Source organism: Littorina saxatilis, unplaced genomic scaffold, assembly GCF_037325665.1.
Source record: "Littorina saxatilis isolate snail1 unplaced genomic scaffold, US_GU_Lsax_2.0 scaffold_617, whole genome shotgun sequence".
NCBI lineage: Eukaryota > Metazoa > Mollusca > Gastropoda > Littorinimorpha > Littorinidae > Littorina > Littorina saxatilis.
In genome coordinates this window covers 18,810-29,687 of record NW_027127406.1, presented here as the reverse complement: position 1 = coordinate 29,687, position 10,878 = coordinate 18,810, and the positions used below count along the sequence as shown (strand labels likewise).

General features: G+C 40.7%; 1 protein-coding gene across 1 annotated transcript; it reads left to right on the top strand.

Moving 5' to 3' along the window:
• The first annotated feature begins 3,313 nt into the window (after positions 1-3,313).
• LOC138955873 (uncharacterized) lies at positions 3,314-5,135 on the top strand. Its single transcript, XM_070327384.1, has 2 exons — positions 3,314-3,350; positions 3,925-5,135. Exons 1-2 carry the CDS (start codon positions 3,314-3,316, stop codon positions 5,133-5,135), a joined length of 1,248 nt encoding a protein of 415 aa, XP_070183485.1.
• Positions 5,136-10,878: the final 5,743 nt, after the last annotated feature.

Genomic DNA, 10,878 nt, shown 5'->3' with positions numbered 1-10,878 from the left:
GGCAGATGGCAGCTAGATTTCACAAACTACGGAGGAAAAGGTTCTGTCTATTTCACCATACGACTAGGTATGACGAAGAGAGAGAGAGAGAGAGAGAGAGAGAGAGAGAGAGAGATAGAGAGAGAGAGAGAGAAAGAGAGAGTGAGAGAGAGAGAGAAGAGAGATGTTGATGATGACGATGACGATGATGATGATGATGATGATGATGATGATGATGATGGAACTTTATGTTACAAGGATAGAGAGAGAGAGAGCGAAAAAGAGAGAGAGAGAGAGAGCGACTGAGAGAGGCTGTCAGTGGGTGAGAGAGAGAGAGAGAGAGAGAGAGAGAGAGAGAGAGAGAGAGAGAGAGAGAGAGAGAGAGGGAGAGAGAGAGAAGACGAGAGAGTGAGTGAGAGAGAGAGATCGAGAGAGAGAAGACGAGAGAGAGAGAGAGAGAGAGAGAGAGAGAGAGAGAGAGAGAGAGAGAGATCTACACTGCCGCTAATAAAACACACAAATGATCGAGCTATTCTGCTTTCAGTTTTCATTAAGCTTTCATTATATTATCGTTCATGCTGAAATAGGATAGAATAAAAGATATAGCAAAGGTTCCAAGATAGCAACGAAAAAATGTGTTTTGATTCACCCGAGTTATCACGAGAATCTTAGTTATACGAAGTGATGGGCAGGCCGGCCGTAGACAAACAAGTAAATGTAGAATTTTGTTCGGACCGATGCTATTAAAATTAAAGCTAGAGCTTTGAAAATTTGCACTCTTCTGGTGTTTGATGACCCAAAGACATACCCGAAGTCTGAGCTCTTACAGATTGACGTTTGAACTGTCATATACATGTCATGACGTTAACAACGTAACACCAAGCATAAATTTGCCATAAGCAATTGTCTGTGACGTTAAAGGACTACATTAGCGCGTGGCCTTCTACTATAATAAGGCTTAGACTGGAGACGGATGTTCGGCTTTTACATACAGTCCTTTCTGTGAAATCAGGTCTGCTCACATTCTCAGGTCTGACCTGGCGTTTGCGTGGATATAGACCATGCATCCCTCTAGCTACTAGTGTCGTTGTTTTTTTCCCCGAAATCAATTCAAATTAAAAGCAGTCAGATTGTGTGTTTTTAACCTGTGTGCAAGTGGAGGGATATCGTTATCCCATGTAAAAGTATGGCCTGATCTGACGTGGCGAGCATACTCGGGTAGGACTGTGTCTTTAAAAGTCAGCTGTCCATAGTTTCAGTTGAGCAGGAAAACCGTGAAGGACTCACCATTCCTGTCCTATCAGCTGTGATCACTGGCCCTGTCGTTGTTGCTGTCAACGTCATCGCGCTCTTTGTCATTTGCTTGAAACGACGGAAAAAACGAGGTATGCATGCTTTATGTTTTAAGTATCTTCAGCAATATCTGTATCACAATTCTCATTTTCTATTTAAATTGGTTTTTTTTCTTCTCAAATCATTCTCATTTTCGATGTAGCTATGCCATTGCATTTCATTTCATTTTTTATATTTTTTGTTATAGAATAGGCTATAAGTATTTTAACTTGTAACGATCTATCATTCAGCTTTTTTTTAATGACAGTACCAACAATGGTGTAAGTTTGTAATACGCATCTTAAGTGTATGGGTTTATTGAAACTCCACCTGACTATAATTCAGACTATTTCGTTGACGATATGATTAGACTTTCTCCTCAGAAGTTATGAAAGCAGATCGTCCTCGTCCGTGCGCTCTCTCCAGGGACTTTTAAACGTGTCAGTGTATCTAAAACTTTACTTATAATCAACAGAAACTAGGTAGGTGCGTGTTGGTGCATATCTTAATGATGAAGCTTTTAATGTTTAACCCAATTGATAATGCTCTTAGAAAGACTAAACAGAATTTTTGTTTTAAACTCCAAGGTATGTTTCACGTACCACACGAAGGCTCAAAAGCATTCCTGGATACTGTTGACACCAGGTAATCCAGCTAAAATATTAGTGAAAAAGCAAGGATAATAACGCTAAATTACCACATGCAGCACAAACATCACTAGGAATCTACATTGAATTTATCAAAAATGTCAATGCAACTGCTGCTTTCATATGTCATCTATACAGTTAAATGTTGATTTCTAGGCAAGATTTCAAGACTCCCACCACCTCCCGCCCCTCACACGTTCAGACGTCGAGCACCAGACGCCATGATGTTCCACGTGCAGCCTGCAGGACAGGGCCATCGGGACTCCTTCATCAGTGTGCACGACCACATCTATTCTGAGATCCCTGATGACTCGGAAATAAGTAGGGGATCGTTTTCTTGCCGTTTTCAGATTCGTTCCCCTGGTTGTTGCATCTTTTTATCTTTCTGAATTTTCATTCTTTTCCAATTGATATATTCGAACGTAGAATATAGTGTCCTCCATTAAAATCGAGAGAAAAAATTGGACACACAATTGTTTTGTATTTAGGTCTTGTGCTGTCAGTTTTCATTCAGTTTTCGACTGCTAAAAATAGTGCAGAATAAAAGATATAACAATGGTTCCTAGATAGCAATGGCAAATACTTTTTTTTTCATTCACCTGAGTAATCACGAGAGTCTTAGTATTCATGAGGAGTAAAAGACAGACCGGACGAAGACAAAAGAGTTAACGTTGAGGTTTTCTGGGGTGTTATTCAAGCTATATCTTTGAAACTGTGCACAATTATGATGTTTGATAACCTCAAGATAAGCCCCAAGTCTGGTCGAGCCTTATCAAATTTCAAAGACCATTGGTTTGGTTGACCCTAGCGGAATTTCAAGGTTTGAAGCTTCACACACTTCCATGGTTTGATTTCCTCACATATCTCTGGTTGTCACGTTTCAAATTCTCAGTGGGGTCAAGTTCGGGTGAAAAATTAAGAAAACATTTCTTGAACGTTTTTGAACTTTTAGCTTTTAAACTTTAGACACTTATAGGATAAGGATAAGGATACGATTTCACATAGTCCTGTGAAGTTACCCTCATGGAAATTCGGGCTGCTTTCTCCCTGGGGAAAGCAAGCAGCCATACAGTACGGCGCTACCCTTTTTCTTTCTTTTTTCTCCTGCATGCGTGTATTGATGTTTCCAAGCCCTGGGACTTTCGCTGTGAACTTGGGTTCTGTATCGTGCGCATGCGTGCACACGTGGGTGTTCGGACACCGATGAGAGTCTGCACAAAGTTGACTCTAGGAAATAAATCCCTCGCCGAACGTGGGGGTCGAACCCACGCCGATAGAAACAACTGGTCTTGAAGCCATCGCCGCTACTGACTGAGCTATTTCCCCGCCCTTCCAGCGTTTGCTGGCCTTTAGACATGACCCATGCCTGGCTGATCCTGGTGAAATTTCAAGGTCACTGTGTGGTGAAGTCGTATTATAATCAATATCTCACTTGTGTCTTTCAAGCGAGCTTCTGGACAATTTGTCAGATAAGTTTATTTTCTGTACTATAAGTGTTTGTCTGTCTGTCCACGTAACCCTCGCCGGTGGTCGTGGGCCCGTGTGGACCCAGAAGGGTGTTGAATTGCAAATATCTCTTAAACCAGTTGGAATTTTTTAATGAGCTTTTAAGAATACCTCGGACACCTAAAAAGCTCTTATGTCCTAAAAGATAATTAATATTCAGCGAGAAGTAATTACAATTTTTTTTAACCACGGCGTCTACAGAAATGGATGCAGGTTTTTGCTTCTTTGCAAAACATGGGTCTACGGAAGGGTATGCATATTTTTCCTTCTTTGAGAAGCATGGGTCCGCACGGCCCCACGATGTCTTCCGTGTGTAGTCGATAACCCGGTCGGGCGAAGGTAGAAGATCAGTGAACGTAACGTTATGTTTTATTATAAATGTAACGTTTAAGAACATTTATTATTATAATTAATGCAGTATAAACATTCATCAGAAAAGGTCATTTTGTTTCATCTTCAGGCGATGAAAGTGTACAATCCAATGCCTCATCGCCAGTGTCAGAGGGCAGCCTGTCTGATGATTTCCTGCGTATCATCCTCTTTACTTCATCAAGCAGCAGTCTGTCGGATGATGACCCTGCACGCCCAGACGTCCGTAGTTCTTCGTCCGTGACAACTACTGCCACAGTGCACCCCGCGCCCAAAACCGGCGGGATGGCTGCTATGACGATCGCCGACTCATGGGGTGAACCATCGCTTGACAGTGAAGATGCTAGCCACCCAAGAGTTTCTTGCGCGGATGAGTTAAAAACGGCGACTACAGTACATACTGGGGAAGAAGAGGCCGCTGTGACGCCCGCTGCCGCATGGGCAGAACCATTGTATGAAAACAACATCTCAATACCACCATGCCACACTTTGAATGATGACTACCTTCAACCGATTGTCTCGACCTTGGCTAGGGAACGCCCTGGCCCTCCACCCAACATGAGTGCTGGCACAATGAGCACTGCCTCAGATGGTGCACCCCAGAGAGAAAGCACTACACAAGTATCAGCACAAATGCCGCACAACAGCATGCCTGATGACTACCTTCACCCCATTGCCTCAGTCTTGGAAGGAGCAATGCCTGCTACTCAAGCTCGTTCTGACTGGCCAACTCAAGGGAGGACTGCCTCGGTGAGCACTGCCTCAGATGTTCAACCTCAACAAGGAAACGTGGTTGTCAAGCACTTGCCACACAACAACCTGCCTGATGATAATTTCTACCCCGTTTCCTCAGCCCTGGACAAGAAAACAACCGCTAACACAGTACAGCCAAAACCGCCGGGTGAAAGAGAAGCTGTTTATGAACCACCATACGAAAACACGATGGAAATGTCACCGCGTCTTTCACACAGCACTCTGCCTGGTGACTACCTGCACCCTGTTACCTCCACTCAGGATTTACCTACATCTATTATTGAGCTGAGCTCTTCATGTTTAACCTCAAGAGCCAGCACTAGATCCAGATCGGATCCACCTTATGAAAACACCAGAGAAATGTCACCATCACTATCAGACAACACTCTGACTGATGACTACCTGCATCCTGTAGCCTCCACTACAGAGGCAGCAACAACAACTACAGTAACAAACTCTCCATGTTTGATCACACCGACCAACACTGACTCCACGTATGAACCACCTTACAAAAACATAGACATATCCCCATCGGTATCTGAGGATTAGGCACAACTAGTTCCTTCTTTCCGATTTCCCGACCGACCCTATGTATTTCCTCCCGACACTTGTCTTGTATCAACAGAAAGTGCAGAGTCTTAGGAACACAGTGGTACCGAAATCAAGAGTATAAGCCAAGAAGCAATTGAAAACGGTGACTGCCTAAAGTAATTATTTAGTTCACCATCGCCTTAACGCACGATAATTTTGAGTTTGTAATGGGTGATTGTGAACTGTCGAGCTTTTACCTGGCTGTGTCCAGCCTCATACGAGTACTAGTCAGTCTGCTTGTTATTCTTGTCAAGGTGACGTCTCCTGTGGGTGACCGACTCAGACCCTCGGACCAAGAGTCTTGGTCAACAAACCTGTTGTTTTATTATTAAATGTACAAGCTATTCCTTACCTTATGTGACTGTTTGATAATCAGCCTTTGAATGTGTATTTGCAACTGTAAGCATTGTAATGTGTGTGTGTGGTACGAAAGCTTTTCTAGTTTTGTTTACGGCATACCTGTTGTCCCCGACAGTAAGCATACGTGTATTTAAGACCTTAAGTCACTTTTCAAGTGAATTACCTGTACTATCTATTTTGTATGTGTAAAGAAATGTATATTTATTGTCCAAATTAAACAATTACACTGACGTTAAAAGAGTAACCATGTTGCATCATGCCCACATAATGCCGCAAATCAATTAAGTAAGCTTCGTCTCTTTGAGATGGCTGCAGTGATGTCCACATCAGTAAACTTAATTCTCTTCATCGTCGTGGCGCGAACATTCTTCTAAAGAATGAACCCTTAACATCAGAACACGAGTTAAAAGCCCTGAATATGCTCCCATTGAATAAGCAATTGTTGTGCAATAAAGCTATTACAATGTATAAGATGTTTCATGTATATGGAAACATTATTGCACAGAGCTAACAGTCGGTATGGATCTCTTTATTTTGTTCCACCTATACCTCGCACTAACCTCCACAAAACAAGTTATTTATTTTCTGGAACTTCAGTCTGGAATTCTCTTCCCCAGAGTCTGAAATCTGTAAAATCCGTCAACAGTTTTTGTCAGGACTAGAAAAAGGGTATACACTACAAAATGACTCCAGAAGGTGGCGTTCACACGAACAAAACAACTAACACCAATTTTCTAGTTCTGCATTGTTTATATATCATTATTTCATTCGTCCATCATATTGCTATTCATTCATACATTTTGGTAAGAAAACTATCTCAGGTTTTCTTCCGTCGCGATATAACCTTGAATGGTTGAAAACGACGTTAAACACCAAATAAAGAAAGAAAGAAGGTTTTCTTCTTTGCGCTGCGGCCTTGGTTCCAGTTTGTCCGCCAGCGATTCTTGTCAATTATGGGGTGATGGGAAGAAAGGGAAATATGGGGTACAGGGATACAGGTGACCGGTTTCGTAGAGGTCTGTTATTCATCTCGCCACGGTGCATATCAACCAGTCATCTCTCACGCTCGTAGTCAGTGATTCAGGAGACGTGTCTGAGATCGCGCACGGGGAACCCTGATAATTAATATACCATCCATAAGTCACACTTGAATGAACATAGTAAACACGTCTGTTCCCAATTCATTCCTCACACAGAGACACGGACATATGACAACAACATTGCAAAGCATACATTACACAACCCATTTATATAATCTATCCCCACTTTGCAACTGTCATCAATAGTATCTCTGTACCGTCTTCTCACCATTCTGATGAAACTATTTCTATTCACACGTTTACAACTTACTGCTTCCACACACACAGTATTCATTGGTTGCACGTGCTAACTTCAGTCGCACGAGATTTTTGTCTATAACTCGACTGAACTTGCTACAACTTATGGAAACAATTCTGACCACGTAAATTCCCTCTCTCTCACCGCTCTGCCCCACATTACTCACGCACCACCTAACTTGTGGTTATTGTCTTTTATATCTGCTCTGTCACCGCTCAATACTCAGTTTACATCATTTATGCAACCAACGTATACATACCTTTTCTGTGCTTCACAGATAAATGGGTGATTCTTCAGCACGGTAAATACACAGGCTATCCTTCCACCTTGTGTATTGCTTGTCTGTATCAAGAGCAAGCCTAGACCACTACCGGCTATTTTACATTATAGCCACGTCTGGTTATCCTATAGCGGAACGACCTCTCTTGTCGTTCGCTCATCGAACAATGCTCTCTCAGCAGCTAGGCCCTGTCACGTCACTTGACTTTTCCCGCGAAGCCGTGATTAGCCTGCTATCCATCCGCGCGTGACATGTGACAATATAGTCGGTAACACATTTACAGATTCTTGACAGTTTTAAACAGCAGTTCATATGTGTATGATAAAGACTTGAATTGATTTGAATGATGTTTATAATTGCATACTATGTTTGCTTATTGTTCAATTGTTATTTTTATTATTTACTCTCTGTCTCTTTCTCTCTCTCTCACACTCTCCCTTTTTGTATTTTCATTATTTTTGTTATTATCAAAGTTATTTCCATTGTCATTATTATTTGAATTCTTTATATGTTATGAACATTTACTTCTGCATGATATTAAAGAATTTCTTTGATTAAAAATGTAATGATGTGATTTTTATGTACACTTTGTCTTCTTTATCTTGTTCAACATTTGTTTCATCTAGATACTTTTTCATTTGATTGCATATGGTTTGTTTGTTTGTTATTGTTGTTATTGTGTGTGTGTGTGTGTGTGTGTGTGTGTGTGTGTGTGTGTGTGTGTGTGTGTGTGTGTGTGTGTGTGTGTGTTTGGTTTATTTCTTCTTGTCTTCTTTATTGTGGTCTTTCAAACTTTCTCGGCATTCTTTTTTTTAAACTTTTTTTTGTGGTATGGTTGCCACGCACATCATTGTGGGACGTTTAATCAATTAACATGCATCCGTCCACACACAATGTATTTTCATTCATCCATCAACATTTAACACTCAAGGAAAACTAGAATATTATGATCCATGATAAAAATGAAAGGCACCTACGGATATATAAATACATAATTAACCACACAAACTTTATATACATTCTAACATTTCTTTTTAACCTTCACCGGATCACGGGTTGGACTACACAGTCCGGATAATGGGGGTCGTGTACGACCCATACTTTCCAAAGGATTCAACGTAAAAAGTATGGGTCGTACACGACCCACGCCATTCGAATAGGGATAAAGCTGTTGCAGCCTTTTTGCAGAATATGGGTCGTACACGACCCACGCAATCCGAAAAAGGACAAACAACGTAACATTTTTTACGTAATTCCGTATGGGTCGTCCATGACCCGCATCATCTGTAGTGGAATGCATGAATGGAGACTATTATAGTTAGCAACTAAACGTAGGTTCGAACTACGCAGTTCGTAACTAAAGATTTAGTCAGTCTGCAATGCATGAGAGCGAACTTGGTCGAGACTACTTAGTTACCAGCTAAAAGAGTAGGTCATAACTTTCAGGTGACGTCATAGGGAAATCCCCGTCATTGCGCAGGCGCGGTGAACTCTTCACCTTCGAAAGTGGTAAACAAACCAGCATGGGATTGGGAGCATGGTAACAGTGCGAACTTGAGTGGTTGATCGATGCAATATTATTTTGGCGAGCAAACAAGACAAACATAGGCAGAACGCAAATGTTTCTCTCAGTTCTTCCGCACACTACGAGAGCTAAAACTGCCCGACCGGGGAGATGTACGCAGCATATAGGCTGAGTCAGTGTCGTCGAAGATTTGAGTGATGGCTCAGTCGGTATGTACTGGGAAAAAGTCCGTGTCCCTCATACTGATTGTGCATTTTAAAGCAAAGCTGGAACTTTGTAACAGACAATGATGTATGGATGTATTTAAGTTTGTGTTTCAATTTATGGGAGCGAAACTGACATTTCTGAACTGAAAAAAGTCGTGTTTTGTGGAGTTTAGAGTTGTCAGTAGAGACCGAGTAATCGTTGAAGAGAAATAATTGCATGGTTCACCGATGGAGAGTTAAACGACCATAAAACCGCACCACAGGTATGTCACGAAGCTGTCTAAGTTCTACACTATACAACAAAAGAAAATTGAATGAGGGAATCAAGACAATAGATAAACTCTCTCTCTTTCTTTCTCTCAGTCTCTATCTCTCTCTCACACACACAGGCATACGCACACACTAACACACACACACACACACACACACACTCACTCTCTCTCTCTAAACCGCTAAGAGGGAGGGACAAAGTTGAGAACAAGAGTGCCAGATAAAGGAAGGAATGTAATTTGGAGCGATCATTAAACAAATTAAGAAACAAGCAAGTTAGCAAGCAAATCCTTGAAAATGTGTGATGTCATACAAAAGGAGCCAACAATGTTTTGGCCTGGTGTTCTACTTACAAAATAAACTAGTAAAAGAATTGTGAGATGTAAAGAGAAAAGATTAACTGGAAACACTACCGAATTACAAGACATCATCAGTGATTTCAATCATGCACTTATGATTTTCTTCCTTTTTTCCAGATCGGGTAGAATACTTTAAGTCAGTGACATATTTAAATGATTGCAATTTTGTGCTGGTCTTTAACATGAATAATTAGATACAATGAATACATTATTCAATGAGTAGGAAGTGACAATATTTTAATGTGTATGATCTTGTTTGATGAATGCCGCAAACACTCTGAGAAGTTCTTCTAAGCAAGCAAAGAAACAGAGGTAATGAAGTTGGATACTGAGATGACTATATTTTGTAACTTAGACACTCTGTCTATAAGGAAGCTAGCTGTTTCTTGAACATCATTTGAAAATTAATCTGCGCCAGTTTAAATGCATTGCTTCGGTATGGTAGAGCTGATCATCAAAATGCATCTCATGTGTGAAATTTTAGCTTTGATGTTGCACTGACTTCAGAAGACTAACCTGTTTCGTGAGTAAAAACTGCAAACATTTCAAGCTGACAAGAACAGAACGATGTTAAAATATAAGATATGATAAGGGAAATGTGAAGGATAATTAAACAAAGAATTAAATTGTAACCCACTCTGTACAAGTGGCGCGTTTTGCTGCATTGATCATCTTTTATTCTTTCATGTGTTCTTTTGAGTTTCCGACAACATTTGTTGTGTCATTGTGTATGAACGTTTTAATTTAAATGATGATAAACAATGATTGCATATTTTGTGTAAACGATTTCGCTCAACGTCTCAGATGTGGCATGCAGGTTTCACGTGGAATAAAACCATCCCTCCACTTTAACATATACCATCTGTCAAAAACACGTGTATTTACTTTGAAGTGTTGGAATGTTTGATCAATTAATTTGTTTAACTTCTACTGGCATCAATCCGCAAAATGTATTCATTCAAACATTCCAACTTTGCACATGACCCAGTCAGAATGTAAATGTTTGGTATGTATCAAAGTGTATAGATGGCCTAACCTCATGTAAGAGCCCATGCAGATATAAAATAGTAAGCCAAACTTGGCGTTTGCAAGAAGAACGGTGCCTTGAAACTGACAGCAGCAAGTTAACAACAATTTAATTATCCACAATCACAGTGTCACTCAGCTTTTCACCCCATCCAAACCACCAGCCATCCTCTCACTAAAAACCAAAACAAACTCCACAAAACACACACACACACACACATTAAAGCACAGAGAATCATGAGATTTGTTTGTTTGTTTATTCATCCTGTAGAATGTTTCTTTAGCCACTGAGCCAACTATAATACTCGTCATAAAAAGTAGGCAGATCCGTTTGAGG

Coding starts and splice junctions, on each gene's coding strand:
- LOC138955873 (XM_070327384.1), top strand. CDS start 3,314: ATGACCCATGCCTGGCTGATCCTGGTGAAATTTCAAG. Junction 3,351..3,924: donor GATCCTGGTGAAATTTCAAG/GTCACTGTGTGG, acceptor TTTCATCTTCAG/GCGATGAAAGTGTACAATCC.